Source organism: Danio aesculapii, chromosome 16 (assembly GCF_903798145.1).
Source record: "Danio aesculapii chromosome 16, fDanAes4.1, whole genome shotgun sequence".
NCBI lineage: Eukaryota > Metazoa > Chordata > Actinopteri > Cypriniformes > Danionidae > Danio > Danio aesculapii.
Genome location: NC_079450.1, coordinates 8,217,671 through 8,238,112, shown reverse-complemented (window position 1 = coordinate 8,238,112; position 20,442 = coordinate 8,217,671). Strand labels below are relative to the sequence as shown.

Genomic DNA, 20,442 nt, shown 5'->3' with positions numbered 1-20,442 from the left:
GGTAAATGTTGATCCGCCAGCTGAGATCGAGTGTTTTCGGAGAAGGTGCCCGAATCTCGATGCGTTACATTCACTGCGTGTTCAGCGCAAATGTCCGCTAAATATAAAATCTAACACTGTACACATCATCGGCAAAGAAACTCGCCTTTACTAAGTTCATACTGAAACTACGGCTCATAAGAAAGAGCGGTATTGCGCCGGTGGTCATCACGAGAATCCTGCTCTGTCTGCTCATAGATTGGTGCCGCTTTATTCCACAAACAGAGAAAAATGAAGATCAGCTCATAATGAGACGGAGCATTTAAAATGACACAAACTGAAACCAAAACTTTTAAAGAGTGATAGAAGTGAAGAGATAAAACTTTTCTTGTCCGTTCTTCCTTGAGATGTATATTATTTTGCTATTTAAAGTAATACCATGATATTATGCCGTCACCGTTCAAAAGATAAAAAATACTGTGATATTAATTTTAGGTCATTTCGCCCACCCCTACCTGAAGGCCTCGATTATTTTGATCTGGTGTGGTTAATTAGGGTTAAAGCTAAACTGCGCAGAGCTGTGGCTCTCCAGGAACTGAGTTTGACACGTGCTTTAAGGCTTTGATATAAATTGTGCAATTTTTGTGACTGTAGCTTTAAATTCAAATCAGTTTGTGCTCTTTTTAAAAGAGGACGGAGCTATAAATGCCTATGAGGCGCCATAGTGGCAGATTCAAAACTCTAATGGCAGATGACTGCTTCTCACTCAGGGCTGTTTATGCTAATGAGAGAGAGATAGTCACTAATGGGTGGGGCTTTGCCCTATTGATGATACGTGCAAAGAGAGAATTAATTATTTTTTATCATTAGCGGCTGGCTATATTCACAGACTGTTGCCACACAACTGTTTAAACCCCTTATGAAAGTGATTTTTGCATTTACTTTTCTTAACACGGTTAACATTATGCCAACATTTTGTAACTCTGCATTGTTATGATTGCCTATTATGTCCTTAACATGGTTCCCCAGCAGTGTTGGGAAATTTACTTTAATAAAAAAAAAAGAAAAAAAAAAAAGATTACAAACAGATTACAAATTACTGACTACTACTGAAAAATTGTAATCTGATTACATTACTAACTACTTTATTTAAAAAGTAATCAGATTACAAATTATACCTATACAACAAACTACAGCTTTCAGTAATTTAATATTCACAAAAAAATATATATAATGGGTTGATCACAGCAGCTTGACAAGTTAAAAAGACAAAAAAATGATTTACTATTCGAAAAACTTTAATTCTGTCATCCATGACTCGTCCCAAACTTTTGTCTTTTTTTAACACAAAAGACATTTAGAAAACAAACTGGATACCTGTAACATCCATAGTTTTAGAAAGCACTGCAGTGTTCTCTGTTTGTCTGAAGTAAAGTCTACCAAAATGTGTATATTCCATTCAAAGTATTAAGTCAATCGGTAAGTTGTCACAAGATTTGCAGTTTCAACTGAGTGTGCCTGGAAAATGCAAGCAAGTGTAATGTGCAATATGCGCTCCAAATATGCACACAAGCCCTGCGCCTCCATTTAAAATAACAAACTTGTGAGCACAAAAGATGCAATAACAGCACCATAAGCAGATACGCCTCTTCACATTCAGAAGATACCTTTACTCCCGATCCTGCACAAAAATCCAATGTTGGGCCACTGTGTTTTTGGGTGCTGGTGTCCTCCTTGGTGACGAGTATTGTTGTAGAATTCTTTCCATTCGAGTGCTAAACAAACTGCTTGTCGAGTTAAAAGCAGTCAAAAGTTCTTTAGAGATGAAATAGACTGCACTTCACAGCAATATTTTTGTTTTTACGCTCAATGAAATAAAAGTAATGTCTGTATTTCCACTCTAAGCAGCTGCTCTCGACAACAACCATGACAGCTCATGTTCTCCAGCAGTTTAAAAGCGCATGCATATTAACTGACATTGCAGCAGATAACGAGATTTAAAAGCAGCAATTTTCTTCTAAAAACTATATTTTTAACATAGGTAACGCAATTACATTGACTTCAGTAACTTTAATCAAATTATACAAATATAAAAATGTAATTGGTTACATTACTGCGTTCCCCAAAAATGTAACTTGAATACAACAACGCGTTATAACCAACTATTAAATAATAATAATAATAATAATAATAATAATAATAATAATAATAATTATAACAATAATAATAATAATTATAACAATAATAATAATTTTTAGATACTACTTTAATACCGATTCAAATAGAAGCATAAGGGATCAAACGTATTAAAGGGCACCTATTTTACCCCTTTTTTAAAGTTAAGTCTTTTGTGTCTCCTGAATGTGTCTGTAAAGTTTCAGCTCAAAATACCCATCAGATTTATTTTAGCTTTGTGAATATTGGAAATTTGAGCTGTTTTGTAGCTGTTCTTGTTGACTGTTGGCCTTGTTCTTCTTGGCCTTAAATGCAAATGAGCTGGTTCTCCCCACACACCGTTCCCACATGTGTGTCAGAGCCATGGAGATCGCTCACTATTGCTACGATGGTATAGCTTCTCCTTAGGCATGTTAATATGCGGCTGTCAATCAATTCAGAGGGCGGGGAAACCACACTCCTACGTCACATTGGGCCTCAAAATGGGAGGGATTTGGATCCTATTTTAATGTCAGGAAGTTTAAACAGAGATTGTGTTTTTATCACTCCAGCATGACTGTGGACATTACACCTACACAAAGTTCTGTCCAAACAACTTACAATAGATGATTTTCATCATAGGTGCGCTTTAAAGCATTTATGATTTCATTTAATTCCTTAATTCAAGCACTTTTCAACATTCTATGACAAAATTACTTCACATATTTATCCAACTTAGTCTGTCAAATCGAATCAATGCTAGAAGGTTCTGGAACCTTTTATTGTAATCTATTAAATGAACAAATGTCTTCACCAGACAGTCTCATTTGTCGAAATATCAAAATGACTAGGGGAGAACAAAGAAATTTGGCTGGCGGTGAACACTTCAATTACTAATTTGCTTTCATGTTCAGCTTGCCGAGATTTTAACCGCAAGAAAGCAGCCTCTTGATCGATTGGCTGCTCTGAAATAACAGAGCGCGCGTGTCCCTGTGGTAAATATATGAGCAGATGTACAGTACCTGAGCTGAAGCCTGCTCTTATCACACCGAGTGTATCTCGGTGTCCACACAACTGGCACTGCCGTATCGATTCAAGCTGCGGCAGCATTAGGGAGTGATATTTCGTGCACAGACTGGAGAGAGATAAAGCAGAGGGCTCTAAACAGTCGTCCTTGGACACCATCACTGGTTTGGTCTCTAGTTCTGCTACATCTGGAGCTAGCAGCTTGTTAGTGCTCAGCCAAACGGTTCAACTCTGCTAACAAGCCGCATCTAACGGCAAGGTCATCCACTCAGTCAAAGTGCCAAGGATGGGGGCTGACCTCTCCAAGACGCATGACGCCAAGCCGATAAAGGTCCAGGAGATAATTACAACCACCGGTGGACCAGGCCAGAGCAGAAAACTAATAAACACTCGCTTCCACTGACAGAAAGACATTACAGCTGGAAAGAGAGCTGAAAATAGCTGCAGGAATACTATAGTTTGACCTCACAGCATGATCTAATTAATTAGGATGCATATGAAGTTTAAGAAAAGGGGGAGATATAGTAAAGTTACGATGGTCTAATGTGATATTATTAAATATAATCCTGTATTTCCACTTTAAGACAAACGTTATATTCCCTGATTTAACACTAAATAAAAAGCTGAATTTCTATGACCCATCCACCTTGTTTATCCATGCAAGAGCAGCATGACCATTGTAACTCATCTCAAACCTTCTGGTTTCATTCACTTCTATTCAGTTTTAGCAAAACAAAACTACTTCAGCTGCTTGATGTTGCAGACAACACAAAGTCATACAGTTGAAGTCTGAATTATTAGCCCCCCTGTTTATTTTTCCACCAATTTCTGTTTAACAGAGATTTTTTTTCATCACATTTTAATCATAATAGCTTTAATAACTCATTTCTAATAACTGATTTATTTTATCTTTGCCATGATGACAGTAAATAATATTTGACTAGATATTTTTCAAGACACTTCTATACAGCTTAAAGTGACATTTAAAGGCTTAACTAGGTTAATTAGGTTAACTAGGCAGGTTAGGGTAATTAGGCAAGTTATTATGTATAGCGATGGTTTGTTCTGTAGACTAATGAAAAACAAATTAGCTTAAAGGGGCTAACAATATTGATCTTAAAATGGTTCTTAAATTAAAAACTGCTTTTATTCAAGCCAAAATAAAACAAATAAGGCTTTCTCCAGAAGAAAACATTTTCAGACATACTGTGAAAATTTCCTTGCTCTGTTAAACATCATTTGGGAAATATACATTTGTTTTTTTTTTGTTTGTTTTTTTTAAATGGCACTAAAAAAACTAAACTATAACAATGAGAAACAATGCTCTGATTAACCTACTCAAGTTAAAGCAAAACATATCGTCATGACTTGTTTTTTTATCAGCGCTTGCATGCTTTTAAATATATAAAATTTTAAAATAATGAAATTGAAATTCATGACATCCCATGATGTGGAATGCATAACATTCCCTGACTTATAATGTCTCGAATTGACCTTTTTAAAATGTAAGGATATTCCAGAAAGTCCATGACCTGTGGGAACCCTAATAACCAAATCAGGGACATCTATTTGTTACATATGCTGATTTAAAAAAAGGTCATGGTGTCAGCGCCAATAGCCTAGTGGTTAAGTGCTCCGACATATAGCGCCGTGGTGCTCATGATGACCTGATTTCAATTCCTGGCTCGCTGCCCTTTGTCGACCATTCCCCTCTATACGCTCCCAATAGTTTCATGTCTGTACCCTCCACTGCCCTGTACATTAAAAGTGAAAAAAAAGGTCATGGCAAAATGTTGCTTTAACTTAAGTTAATCAGGTCTCAACGGTATCTTTAAGTTAAGCCAGTTAAACTGATACAAGTTGAAATAACTTGATTCAATTTAAAGGGATGGTTCACCCAGAAAAATGGAAATTTACTCAAGTAGTTCTGAATCTTTATGAATCTGCTGAACACTAAAGAAGATATTTCAAAGAAAGCTGAAAACCTGCAACCATTGACTTCCATAATAGGTAAAACAAATCCTATGAATTCAGGTTGGGGGTTTCCAGCTTTCTTCAAAATATTGTATTAAATGTTTAACAGAAGACAGACAGACAAACAAACTTGGGACAAGTAAAATATGAGTAAATAATGACAGAATTTCCAGCTTGGGTGAACTCACCTTTCACTACAAGGCAGCAACATTTTTGCAAAGCACTTACATTACATCCTTGTATTTTTTTGTGTACATGCACTGTTTAAATTCAGGTCTTCAAAATAGCCAAATATTATTCAGAAATGACCAAAAAATAAATAAATAAATAAATCAGTCATAATCAGTAAGGTCTAAGCAGTCTGCTCCAAATATATGTGATGTTCAAACGATACTTAAGCTCTATTTAGTTTAGACTAGTTTTTGAAAGAGCCATGTGCCTCACAGACATACTTTGTTATTTTAATCCAGTGCAAATCTGCCAAGACTTTCCCCCATCTCTCAATCCCTGTAATAATTTCAGAGCAAATTATCAAAGTTTTTTGGCAAATCCTCTGAGGAATCCATTTTGTCAAAATGTTACACCTGGAGGCAAGATGAAATCTCCTTAATCTGGTAATAAGTGGATGACACCGAATACAGGAGTAAACATTTTGAACTTGTTTACTTTTAATCATCTCAAAAAAATGCTCATGTGGTCAAACGTGACCAATCAATAACAAAAGAGCCCCTACATTTGGCCTACTGAATGAACCCATGTTTTAAGAAAGTATGATAACCTTGTTTTTTGGACATCGCTCTGTTGCACCAAAACACATCATAATCAATATCACTGCTGCCATAAACAGCCTTTTCATTCAAATGCTTTTAGGCTTGCTTGTAAGATGCAGAACATGGGTTCATTTGTTCAACAGCACTCGTGTATTGAATTAAAGTGATTTAAAGGATGAAGAAACGAAAGTTCAAGTGTCTTTGGAAAAACTTAGTGATGCATTCGAAAACACTCTGAAGTAATGGTCACAATGCTCAAGGTCTCCAAAATGTAGCATACCTAATAGTACAAAATCTAAATTATTGACATTATATATTGTGCCAAATGCAAACCTATAAAACAACCTACAAAGTAAATAATTGTGTGAATTAAAGAAAAAAAAAATCTCTGGAAAAGACTTTAGTATTAAGTTGAAAGCACATCTTTTCCTTTTCCAATACTTTTAAAACTAGGACTATCAAATGGATAGAGTTATTTAATCTCATGAGATTCTGCTGCAGAAAGCAAACTAATAAAAAGCTTAAAAATGTTGCAAATGTCTATTTTAAACAACAATGATAATAATAATAATAATAATAATACAACAAATAATAATAATAATAATAATAATAATAATAATAATAATAATAATAATACCAGTAAAAAATAAGCAATTAAAGAATTAATAAGTAATGCTAAGGATAGCAATTAAAACTTTAATAGCAATAAATAATAATAGCAATGTTACTAATAATAATAGCAATAAAAATATGAATAATAATAATAATAATAATAATAACCACAATAACAAATAATATAATTAACAACAATTTGTTTATTATAATATAAAAAGCAAATAGCAAAATACAAAAATGAATGTTAATAAACAATAGCAATTACAACTAATAAATAATAACTGTAATAAATAATAGCAACGTTAATAATAATAGCAATTTAAAATATTATTAATTACATCAATTATATTAATTATTATTATTATATTAATAACAAAAAGAAAAAGTAATGTTAATTAACAATAGCAATTAAAATTTTAATAATAGAAATAAATAATAGCAATGTTATAAATAGCAAGTAAAATAACTTCTAATAATAAATAATAATAATAGCAACAAACTATTTTTTATTTTAATTTTAAATTAATGATATTACTTTTAAAACTAATAACAATAGCAATCTTATCAATAATAAAAACTATTAAAAATATTATTAATAGTAATAATTATTATAACAATAATAATAATAATAACAACAACAACAACAACAACAATGAATAAAAAATAAATAGCAATAAAAATATAACTTAAGTAATATTAATAAACAATAATAACAGCAATTTAAAAATCATTAATAATAGCAATAAAAAAATAATAATAGCAAATAATACAATAAACATAACAATATAAAAAAAATATGTTAAAAATAACTTATAATAATAATAGCAATAAATAATAACAATAAAATACAATAATAATAATGTTTTTATTATTACAATAATAATAATAATAATAATAATAATAATATTATTATTAGCAGTAGAATAAATAAATATATTAAATAATCCAACAGCATCCCTTGCAGGCAGTAGTTTGAGCAGCCTCGGTTTAGACAGCTTCATTTATTACAATGGGAGTGTTTGTGGGAATCAAAGAGTGGCGTTTGGCAGTAAATTTGCAGCGACAGCTCCAGTGATTATGGTGTGGAGCGTTCTACTACAGCCGGGCTGCTTTGCTTCCTGCATAATTCCTATAAAACATCAACCGTTTTGTTTTGCTCATGCAGCACGAGAGGATCAGAGTTGACCGTTTAGTCACTGTCTTGATTTAATGATGTATAAAACAGCAATTAATTAATTCAGGAACACCACACACAGCTGGTTGCGGATGTCTGCGGCCACATTAAATATAGTTGCTCCAACACAAAGTGGGCATTTTAATGCAAATTCCATTAATCAAAACCAATCGTGATTGCAATGAAAAAAAATACAAGCGAAAAGCAATTTTCCTTTCACAGTTCTCTCGCCCTGAAATCCAAATAATCCTTCCCAGAGCGCCGAGCACAATCATCAATGATTAACCGTCCAGAGAGAATGGAGCTCTGGAGATTGCCGTGCACCTCACCTTCATCGAACTCGACATCGTCTTCGGTGTGCTGAGGGAAAGGGAAGCAGTTTGTGATCTCCAGACGGTCTTCAACCACCAGGCCGAGCAGAACACCCTGAACCACCTCGCTGCCCTGGCCCTCCTCCTGGTAGTGCTTAATGATCTTCAACACCACCTGCAGACGCACAAAAACACACACATTCAGGAAACTTTCCTTGCGAAACCGAATTTGTGCCCGGCGAAGCAAGCTGAATAATATATGATGCAATTTTTCACCCTAAAGGCATTTAAAGTGACAGCTTTGCAGGAGTGAAGCGAGAAGAAAATAAGATTTATAGAAGTTTATTGCATTAAGATTTGCAATGGGTAAGCAGTTATCCGATTGCTCGCGACGCAATTTTCGTCTGACGTTTTCAAATGTCTTGTGAAGTGCTTTGAAATGTACATCTTTATTCGATGTTTGATGTAATCTCAACCGAAACACGAAGAGAGGGTGGGACATAGTGTAGCTCCTCCCCTTTTTTAAAAAACAGCCAATAGCATTTTGTTTTATAACAGCTCAGCCAGTAGGAGTGGTTGAGCTCAAGCGCATCAACTGAAAAGCAAATGAGAAGCGTCTTGAAGGGGGCGTGCCAAGTCAGAAACTAGAGAGCGATTGATTGGTTATGATGTGATGAGAGACTAGTGTGGGGTGACGCCAATAAAACAATTGGTCCATTTAGGCCACCGTTGATCCATTAAACACCAGCATATTACTCTAATCTTAAACCTAAGCCTAAGGCCTTGTTTACACTAACACACTTTAGTTTTAAAACGGTGTTTTAGAACGAAAACGATCCGCGTCCACACTAGCGTTTCACCCAGCATTTCTGAACAACTCTGCGTCTACATTAAAAACGGTGAAAACGCACATCACGTGACCATACACACACTCTGGCATGCACTGCAGCGTGCTTTGAGCATACCCATATGAGAGCTGTGCGCGTCGGACTGTTCATCAAGGATCTAGCGCTGGATCTAATCTCACTATATTTGGTAAACGTGATATTTAATTCATCTTGTTGTCTCTATCTAGCGACATATTCTCTGACTTTGGTCTTTTGAATCTATTACTTGTTCTCAGGTAACGTGTTTTGGCTGAGCGCAAAGATAAGTTAATAAATTAATGTAACTGCAGACTCAGATTCTGCGCATATGACTGATTGCTTGCCTTTATGTATAAACTTATTGTACGTTATACTTTCATAATGGCCATTATTGATTATTAAAACTGATATTCAATAAAAGAGAGGGTACGTTTCATAATTTCAATGAAAATGAGAGGCAGTAATGTTGTCGGCTCCGTTTTGTTATAAATAAGCATGAAGATGACGGTCAATATTATGCAGCTACATGACGCCTCAACATTTTTGGTGTCTATTAAGTTGCTAATATCAAAATGAAAATTGACAGTTCCTTATACGTTTTTGTTTTATTGTTAAGATAGTGAAACAGCATAGCCAGGGTGATGTGAATGAGGTTATAAAGTACACGGTCCCTTTGAAGATTTACCAACGATTCCTCAGGAGTTTGTTTTCCTTATCAAACTTGCGAAGTCTGAACTTACAAGGAGAGGATGCAGGAATGAACTGTGTAGGCTACTTAAAATGGAGGAAGTCCCAAAAGTCCCAACGGAGCCCAGCCTCCGTTTTCAGATGTCTCTGTTTTCCCCCATCCACACTGACACGGAGCAGCAGCATTTTAGAATGAAAACGGCCTCTCCACCGTTTCCAAAACAATCCGTTTTCAGGGCTCAAAAACTCTGGCGTAGTGTAGACGGATGGCGTAACCGTAGCAAAACTTGTGCGTTTTAAAACTAAAACGTAGTAGTGTAAATGGGGCCTGAGGTATAACAGCAACACAGATTCAGTATTAATCCAGTGGCAAAAGTTAAACTATTTTGAAAATTGACCACGCCACATGTGTGAGGAACAGCTAATAGTGGCCATAGCAAAGGCAAACGACAGAAGATCACGAGTTCAGAAACGCATTTAAATCGGTACAGGAAGTACGCACCACATTTTCAACATGGTTTTGGACACAATATGTGACTAGCCCCATAAAGATTTAACCTGAGAGATACAGTACAAGCACTGATCTATAACAGAAAAGTGATTACAAGCCGTTCGGGGCGATTACAAGTTACAACATACTATTGAATACATATTTTGCAAACTACAGAAAACGAGGTAACAACTTTAATCACACTTACATGTTATGATCTAGAGCAGGGGTCACCAATCTCGGTCCTGGAGGTCCAGTGCCCTGCAGGGTTTAGCTCCAACTTGCCTCAACACACCAGCCTGGGTGTTTCAAGTATACAGAGTAAGACCTTAATTAGCTTGTTCAGGTGTGTTTGATTAAGGTTGGAGCTAAAATTTGCAGGACCTCCAGGAACAAGTTTGGTGATCCCTGATCTAGAGGAAGAAACTGGTCCATATGAACTGTAACATTTACAAACGGCCGGCGAATGCTGCGTTGTAGTGAAGGTTATGGTATTAAAAAATCCGAAAAATGACAACAAACAGCGCTAGGTTGGCTATACTGTGGTATTGTTGTGAAAATTCAATTCAACCCTTTATTCACCGCAGCCGAATCTCCATCTGTCAGTGATCGTCATCTTTGTGTCATGATCAGTCCCGTGATCCCCTGTGCTGCACTAGTGTCTGAAGGGAAAGGCTCGTTCACATTTTACTGGATCCGGCACTATATATTTGGTACATATTTCAGGAAAAAGATCTTAAGTCAATAATTCATTTGTTCGACTTAATTTATTTGTTGGAGTTGACCATTTTGTTAAAGAATCAATAGTTTTGAACAAGGTGCACTTTCAGATTTAAACCTAAGCTGGATGTTTTCATTGACTTAGTGCCGTGTTACAGACTGCATGGAAGGGCATTTTCAAAAACCCTCAATGGGTTTTTTTAAAAACAAACAATACTGATGCTCACATCTAAAAAACTATTTTAATTTCACGGGAGCTTCAAACTTCGCCAGTCACCATCATTTTCAACCATAGGTTTATGCATACGCAAGGTCAAAAACATTTACATTTTCTAATATTTGATAGATATTCAGTGCTTCCCACAGGTTTGAAATATACTTGCGATGGTAGCCAGACTGAAAACACCATTTACCCAAATCACATAAATAGTTAACTAGATGCGACAAACAAAACAATTAAATTAACAATAATTTTATTTATTATTACTTTTAATTATAAGTTTGCTTTGAACTTGAATGCATTTTAATTTTACTAAAATGTTCAATGTAATATAGCCTAATGACATCAACTTAATATAAAGCAAATGAGAAATAAATGTCAGAAAAAGGAATAACAGACAATAGCCCCTTTCACACAGTGATACCGGTAAATATCTGGAAAATTACCGAAACAACTTTACCAGTAAAAATAAATAAATAAATAAAATAAATTTAAAAAAGCGCTGTTCACATAGACAAGGACGTTACGGTATTTTTCCGGAAGAGTATTCACACATCCATTCCAAAAAAACGGTAAATTCAGACATCATTAACCAGAAATGAGCTCCGTACTAAACGGCTACGCTTGTATTTGTAAAAATTTGACTACATTACAAACTCTATGGATGGATGAGTATTATGGACAACTTCGAAAAAACATATAAACACTTTCGCATGTCGAGATGTTCATAATGTGTGTGTGTGTGTGCTGGCACTCATCGGCTGCTTCAAGTGCAAACACGACGCGTCATGCAACTCAAGGAGGCCGAGCTTGAAGGTAAACAAACAACGGCTTATTATAAGCATCTTATCGATTATTTGCAAAGTTGGCATTAAAGAGGAACATTGAAACGTTATCTGACTAACATCTAGCAGCTAAATGTGTCTGGAAAAACATTCAAAGGCTTTTATCTTCATAAACGGCGCAGATGTGAACGCGTCTGAGTGTTCTGATTGGCCAAAGTAGACGTCTCATGTCAGCACGTTCTAGACGTGAATGCGCTCTTTCCGGCAATCTTCTTTCTGCGTTCACACAGCGCAGCATTCCGGCAAATTACCAGTAATGTTACAACGTCTCTTTACGGAAAATAGCAGGAACGAATTTACCAGTATTTTCAAAAAGGGCCTGTTCACACACACAGACCTTTCCGGAAAATGTGTGAAAGGGGCTAATGACTCTAAAATTTACAATAATTACAAGACTAAAACTTGTCGATTATTTAAGGCAAATGCATTGATTAACCATTATTAATGGAGTACATATATGTTGCAGCCAGTTTAGACCAGTCATTTCCTCCTCTTCAAGAAAATAGTTTGACGGTCGTCATTCGATTTTTCCTTGTTATTATATGAGCGATGTGTGATTGGATTACAGCTGTCAGCTGATACAACGTTATTTAGAGCCCCTTGGATGGTGGTTCACTCTCTCTCATTCATTCCTTGTCATGCAGTCAGCATGCAGGTGATTCCGGGTCACAGGGTCATGCTGCTGTGTGTTTGTAGAGAGCGCACTGGCGGTTAGATGCTTCAAGTCTGGTTTTGTAAAAAAATGTGTTTTTGTGCTGGTTGGTCTTACTCTGAGGGAGTAGCGGTGTTCCTTTGAGTTAGGCACGGTATCGAAAGTGCGAGTGCATGAGTGCATTTTTGATGCGGACATAGAAGCAGCAACATTTATGAATGGGAGTGTTTATTATTTTAGCGGAGGTTTTGTTTCTTATGATGCGTGTTGAACGTATAATGCATCTGGGTTTGTTTGTGGAGCGAGGTGCGTGTTTATTTTGGCGCTCGAGTTGCCTATTTGTTTTGGGTTTTTCCTTTTTGTTTAAATGTTTGATCACTGCTGGGGTCGGGATTTGTTTGTTGCAGTTTTCTGGGCCCAGTAGTATCAACAGGTGATCTGGTAAGCAAATGTTCTTTAAACTAAGCGAAGTTATGAGCTTTGTTTGATATATTGTTTGTTTGCTAATGTGTATGAATGTTCAAAAGATTAATTGAGTATATGGGTAAGTACCATTTCAGAGTGCATTGATTACCCTTGCATTGATTGCTTCAGCGTGCACAAATAGAAAATCTACAATGTAAAGTGTAAAATTGAACAAGTTCGTTAATGTGTGATTAGTTTGGCCTTGAAATATAATTATTATTATTTGTTTGTGCGAACATTTAATTAATATAGATTTTTGTATATTCAGAAGTGATTTATTTTTATATCTTTATGGTTGGTTAATTTATCACCCTTTGATTGTTTTGTAAAAGGTAATTAATAGGTATTGTGCCTGGGCCTGGAAATTTAAGTTTGTTTAATTTATGATGAGTTTAACTAAAATGTGTTAAAGTTAAAGCTTGTTTGCTTTGTTGTTTTTGTTTTCTCCTTTATTAACATATTGATTTGTTTGTTTGAACATTTGATTTACTTGATTAAATCATGCATTTGTTGAAACTTAAATGTTTAATTAAGGTTTTTTTAACCCCTGGCACCCAACCCGCTTTATTAGCCAAATACAGCTACAAGTTGTAGTAGTTTAGATTCAACAATGAATTATTTAATGTTTCTCTCACGTCTGTGTGCGCGCTGTCTGCTGCAAAGCCAATAGAAAGTAGGCAAAAGTAAAAAGCTAATGCAAAAACGCATACGATTAACAAACGACATCCAAAAGCAAAAGCAGAATCCCGGACATTATAGGAAATTTAGAAACCCAGCCAGATTCATTTAAGTGCCAAAAAGTGCATCTCTGTGGATCTGCAGAGCACTTGAGAATGTCTGTGTGAGTCCTGAAAGGTGTCGTGCACACAGAACAAAACTGGTAAACAAGAGAGGTTTTTCCACTACTTAATCGATCGCTGATGTTTGGTTATGAGGCAGACACAAAATGACGTAAAAGAATGATAATAATCTTAAAAAACATGTCCCTAAATATATTTAGGCGGCCGTTAATATACCAGGGTGGTAAAGCCTATGTGTGGGAAGCACTGGCTTTTGCAGAGGGCTGCACAAAATACCAATAAAGTATCGTTATCACGATAATAGTAATGCAATATCCATACTGCAAGCAAGTGCAATAGATTGAACTAGATTTATATGCTGTATGGGTTGTTTATTCAAATCTGCCCAAGCGGATAAGGCCTTTACAATCTTCATCCCAATCTCTCCAGTAGGTCCTGCAAAGTTAAACTAGAGCTGAAAATAAATACTTAAGCAGGGAGACGAGAGAAGAAAATGACAACAGCCAATAAGAATCAGCATTTCCACCGAGGTTTACAGCCATTCGTGGTGTTTTAAAGTCTAAATGTTTGCACCTTAACAGTTAATAATAATTAGCTGAGAAAAAATATCACCTGTTTATTTTACTATAAGCATTACATAAATTATAATCTTTATTAATTGCTGATGAATTTGAGTTTAGAGATTAAGTTGTATTGTAAGAAATACTGTTATCGTAACTCAATGTTGTACAATTCCCAGTATCAATCCCATATCATATCCCAGTATTACAGCATCAAGTATCTGGACTTTCTAATCCACCTTTTCAAAAGCCTCCTCTACTCTGATTGGTTGAATAGCCTGGGCTATCCCGTTTTGATTGGTTGACCACTTACAGCTTGTGTCAGAATAAGATCACATCCATCCATTAACATTTCGAAGTTCCACCAGGTGCAAACACATGGACTAAAAACAGTAACAATGGCGTTGGTTGTACTATATCAATTACATCCTGAGTCCTGCATGTAACAGGTTGAATTTGAAGTGCAGGAAACAGTTTCCTTGACATGTCAGCTTCAAAAGTCAAAGTGCTGCGTGTCAGGCCTAGGCATGTGCCGGTATCACATTTTCATGCTGCGATTAATTGATTGAGCTTTTATCACGGTATACGGTATTATCACGATATTGTAATTTTACTAGAGAAACAGGTAAAAAACACAAAAAACTTCAGTTTCGTCAACTTAGTAACTTTAATAACTTTTTAATTAACTAAAAGTACTTCAAACATTTAAATACAAATAAATATAAATAAAACAATACACAATATAAAAGTAAACTTGAGCAATTATATCCAAGTGAATGTGCAAAGGGAAACCGTCTTCGATCAGCAATCGTGGAATGAACTGCCAACTATTCCAGCATGTTTTATGCAGCAGATGCCTTTCCAGCCACAACCCAATATTGGAAATCACCCATACACACTCATTCACACACACTCATACACTACAGTCAATTTAGCTTATTCAATACACTTTTCACTCAGCCTATATTCAATAATAAACATAACAAAAACTGCCTGCTAATGCATGGGTAAATCTTCAAAGGGAACAGTGTTACATTTTAACCTCTTTCACCTCATCCTGCTTGCTGTTTCACTATCTAAACAATGAAAACATAATACAAGTCAAATTTGTTTCATTTTGATATTTGATTTACACTGTCTTTTGCAGAATATCAGTTTTAATAACCAATAATGGCCATTATAACAGTATAACGTACATTAAATTTAAACGATAAAGGTAAGCAATCAGTCAATGTGCAGAATCAGTGTATGTGGTTACATAAATTAATATATTAGCTTATCTTTGCACTCAGCCAAAACAGTTAACTGAGAACAAGTGATTCAAAAGACATAAGAATTGTTAGATAGAGACAACAAGATGAATTCAATATCACGTTTAACAACTATAGTGAGATGAGATCATCCAGCAGATGAACTGTCTGACATGCACTATACACACACCTGGGGTTTATGCTTACCCGCTGAACTAGTGGCTGCAGCTCTGGGCAGAGAGTGTGTGGTCACGTGATTTGTGTTTTTAGCCGTGTACTAGAATGAACAGAGAACTTTTCAGAATCGCTAAATGAAACGCCGGTGTATTTCCCACGGTTTCTCTGCGCCTCCCTTGCGTTTCTTCTCTCTGACTCTCGACTATTTTGACAAATACACACAGACGACGCACGCTCACACGGAGTCCAAAATAGGAGTTTGTGATTGGGCCAGCTCAATGTCAATACCGAAAAGAGCCAATGGGCTGTACAGTGTCTCATGGGCCGGCCCGGTCTGTCTGTCCGGGAAAAAAAGCATCTACTTTCAGAGAGTCACAGATCACAGCAGCGTCAATCAATAAGGCAGAAAAAAACGATAGGCTGCTAAGCCTTTTATGGGCCGATCAAATCATAAGACGATCAGCCCGGCCCAAAAAGTACGTCGACCCACCGGTAAAGTGCCCGGTCTGCCAGATGGCAAGTCCCCCCCTGCGTGTGAGGATTATAGCGCGGTGGCAGCGGCGCCGCGCACACAGGGCTTCTACATGTGGGGATTGTTTACATCAGAGTGCGCATCAGTTCTGCGCAGCATATACGCAGTGTTTCTTCAAGCGGTTGATGGAAAATAAGCTAAGGCGCGTTCTAAGAATATAAATTCGGATCTAATATTTTTCACGGTATTTTGAAGTGCCCGCGATAACAATATCGTGCATATTCATTACCGTGATTTATCGCATTACCGAATACCGGCACAAGCCTAGTCAGGCCACTTTCAGACACACACTTCTGAAATTTCCTTGCCTAGTTCCCATGGGGGAATCCCCAACTTCATTTTGAAGTGCATTTCACTTCAAGTGAACAAGAGAAGCTTACATGGACATACCCTTGATCCCTCAATTTTGACAGAGGGAGCTTCATTTAAGTCATAAGTCAGCCTCATATGTCCACTTCAGCACCTATATGTTCCCGAACGCAATGCGATTGTGATGTGACAACAGTGTAGTTCCCAAGTGCTCAAGGGTTTAGGACATTCCATTTAAACCCATTCAGATGCTCCACCAGGAGTGGACACTTGTGTGTAACCACTGATGTACATCCGAGGGAACGAGACGAAGGGAAGTTAATGAGTGAAGGGCATAAAAAATTTGAGGGCCATGGTGAACATTGGCTGTCTGCAAAATGGATTCATATACCTTTAAATCGTGCTATAATCAATACTACAACCAATAGCGAACATACAACCAATGCCAACAAACCAAACTGCAACAAACCATAGCCAGTTACAGCAGAAACAAAAACTGGAATTAATAAAGATTTATTCTGGAATCACCTATTTTGGGAGACCACCCAACCCACACACAAATCATGCACTCTGGTCTTTGTGCATGTGGTCTTTATAATTGTAAATTTAAATGAAATGAAGCTAAATTAAACACTACATGAAAGGAAGCACTCAAAAGCACAAAAAGAGCCACTTTAATACAATCCTTTTGCATTTTACAGGTTTTTCTAATTGTGTTTGAATAAGCAAATGAGGCATTATCAATTTACAAACAAATCTGCATAATTCCCCAAACAGAAAAGTGAACAAGATAAAGCCAGGTTCTAAATTCATGTTGACGGAGTTAAAAAGATCCAAAATCCCTTCTGTAAAACCTTTATCCCTCCTTGAGTAAATAAAGTCAAAAGGCAGAAAAACAAGAATGATGATTACATTAAGAAGCACTATAGAAAACACCTTCATGCATATGAAATAGGTTTCATGCATGGCAATGCTACTGAAGTGTATATTTATGACAAAGCAAACTATATATACACACCCACCGTCCACTTTATTATGTCCAAGTGCTCGTTAACGCAAATTTCTAATCAGCCAATCACATGGCAGCAACTCAATGCATTTAGGCATGTCGACATGGTCAAGATGATCTACTGCAGTTCAAACCGAGCATCAAAATGGGAAAGAAAGGAGATTTAAGGGATTTTGAATGTGGCATGGTTGTTGGTGCCAGACAGGCTGGTCTGAGTATTTCAGAAACTGCTGATCTGTTTGGATTTTCTCGCACAATCATCTCTAGGGTTTACAGAGAACGATCCGAAAAAGAGAAAATATCCAGTGAGCAGCAGTTCTGTGGGCGCAAATGCCTTGTTGATGCCAGAGGTCAGAGGGGAATGGCCTGACTGGTTCCAGCTGATGGGCTACAGCAGCAGAAGACCACTCCGGGTGCCACTCCTGTCAGCTAAAAACAGGAAACTGAGGCTACAATTCACACAGGCTCACCATAATTGGACAATTGAAGATTAGAAAAACGTTGCCTAGTCTGATATTTGGCATCAACAACATGAAAGCATGGATCCATCCTGCCTTGTATCAACGGCTCAGGCTGGTGGGGGTGGTGTAATGGTGTGGGGGATATTTTCTTGGCACACTTTGGGCCCATTAGTACCAATTGAGCATCGTATCAATGCCACAGCCTATCTGAGTATTGTTGCCGACCATGTCCATCCCTTTATGACCACAGTGTACTCATCTTCTGATGGCTACTTCCAGCAGGATAACGCACCATGTCAAAGCGCGAATCATCTCAGACTGGTTTCTTGAACATGACAATGAGTTCACTGTACTCAAATGGCCTCCACAGTCACCAAATCTCAATCCAATAGATGTGGGGGAACGGGAGATTCGCATCATGGATGTGCAGCTGACAAATCTGCAGCAACTGCCTGATGCTATCATGTCAATATGGAGCAAAATCTCCGAGGAATATTTCCAGAATCTGTTTAATCTATGCCACCAAGGATTAAGGCAGTTCTGAAGGCAAAAGTGGGTCTAACCAGGTACTAGTAAGGTTCAGCTAATAAAGTGGACAGTGAGAATAAAATGTAATAAAGTGCATACTGAATGTTTCTGTCCACTAGTCTAAAATTAAAATAAAATGAAACACTTCCTGTCTTGCTTGAAAGCTCTGAGTTTCCTGTCCCCCACCAGGCATGTCTCTCTCCACTAAAAAAAGATTTGACAATACATTATTATGTGTAATTAAAATGCAGTAAACCACAATCCATCTCTGCCGATACATGCCATCAAATTTCCCTGACGTTAATACCATGATTCGGTTTGTGCATTAGACAAGTCTCAGGAGAACATTTACGTGTGCAACCATCGAATTTTCAAGACTGACGAAAAAGATCAATCTATCAGCATTCAAAATAGCCACGAGTGAGGCATGCTGTTTTACAATAAGAGCTGGAGAGCTAAACAGAAGATCGTCCTCCATTTTAACATGGTACTTTGCAAGCACTCAGTGCAGAAAAAGATGGAGAAAGACCTGATGTTAATGGAAGAACAAATACACTCACTGTCTAATTACGCTGTCTGTACAGCCTCTCTGAATACCAATCTACTGGGTTTTTTTTATCCAGTCCTACAGCAGCAAGTAGACATCTTCGATCCCGTTGAGAGTGCCAGCTCACTCCACCCAAGGCATGATGGGATACGTTCATTTTTTATTTTCTCTGAAGGGACAGAGCATTTCAAATCGCCAATATCTGTTGGGGAACTAAATGCATCAGTACATCTGTAATTTCATATGGTGCAGTGAGGTAGGAGATGCATTTAGAGTGTACTGATGCTGTAAAAACCAGATGGAAGTCACATATTTACCGTTAGTTCAGTAGATAAGAGTGGCCAATCCAATTCCAGCCTGGAAATCACAGCTATAGAGTTCTGTTTTTTAGATTAAATGCACTGAATCAAATGATTTTATGACCTTTGGTGCCATTCACAGCTCTTGCACATTTATATTCTCTCACTAAAGCAGAAGGACACATAGTAATATAGTGACTGACTATAATCACACTCTCACATTTGAAAGTGAAAGCAATAATTTAGAAAGTGTGGAGAACTATTTGGAGGAATTGCTCAAAAGCCTTGTATTCTACTGCAATCCATTGTCCTCTGACTGGGGTTTATGAAAAACACACTCAGCAGCCACTTTATTAGAAGGTGCTGGAAACATTCTGAAGAGGTTTTCCATATTGACGTGACCACATCACAGTTTTCAGATTTGGCGGCTCCACATTCATGATGCAAATCTCCCATTCCAGGACATCTCAAAGGTGCTCTACACTAGGGCTGCACGATATTAGCAAAAGCTGACATTGCAACGTAAACTCACCGTCCACTTTATTAGGCACACCTGTCCTACTGCTCGTTAATGCAAATTTCCAACCAGCCAATCACATGGCAGCAAGTTGGCATGTAGACATGGTCAAGACGATCTGCTGCAGTTCAAACAGAGCATCAGAATGGACAAGAAAAGCTGATTTAAGTGACTTTTAAAGTGGTGTGGTTGCTGGTGCCAGAAAATAAAAGGAAAATATCCAGTGAGTGGCAGTTCTGTGGCCGCAAATGCCTTGATGCCAGAGGTCAGAGGAGAATGGCCAGACTGATAGAAAGCCAACAGTAACTCAAATAACCACTCGTTACAATAAAAGGTACATATGAGGTATGCAAAAGAGCATCTCTGAATTAAACAATGTATTGTTGCTGACCATGTGCATCCCTTTATGACCACAGTGTACCCATCTTCTGATGGCTACTTCCAGCACGATAACACGCCAAGTCATAAAGCGTGAATCATCTCAGACTGGTTTCTTGAACATGAC

The 20,442-nt window shown here is 37.1% G+C and overlaps 1 protein-coding gene across 1 annotated transcript in view; it reads right to left on the bottom strand.

The window, feature by feature from the left end:
* Positions 1-20,442, bottom strand: part of eif3ha (eukaryotic translation initiation factor 3, subunit H, a) — a 135,753-nt gene that overhangs the window by 97,093 nt on the left and 18,218 nt on the right. The window contains exon 2 of the mRNA XM_056475787.1: positions 8,022-8,178. Within this exon, the coding sequence (XP_056331762.1) occupies positions 8,022-8,178 (157 nt within the window). The remainder of the gene's footprint in view (positions 1-8,021; positions 8,179-20,442) is intronic.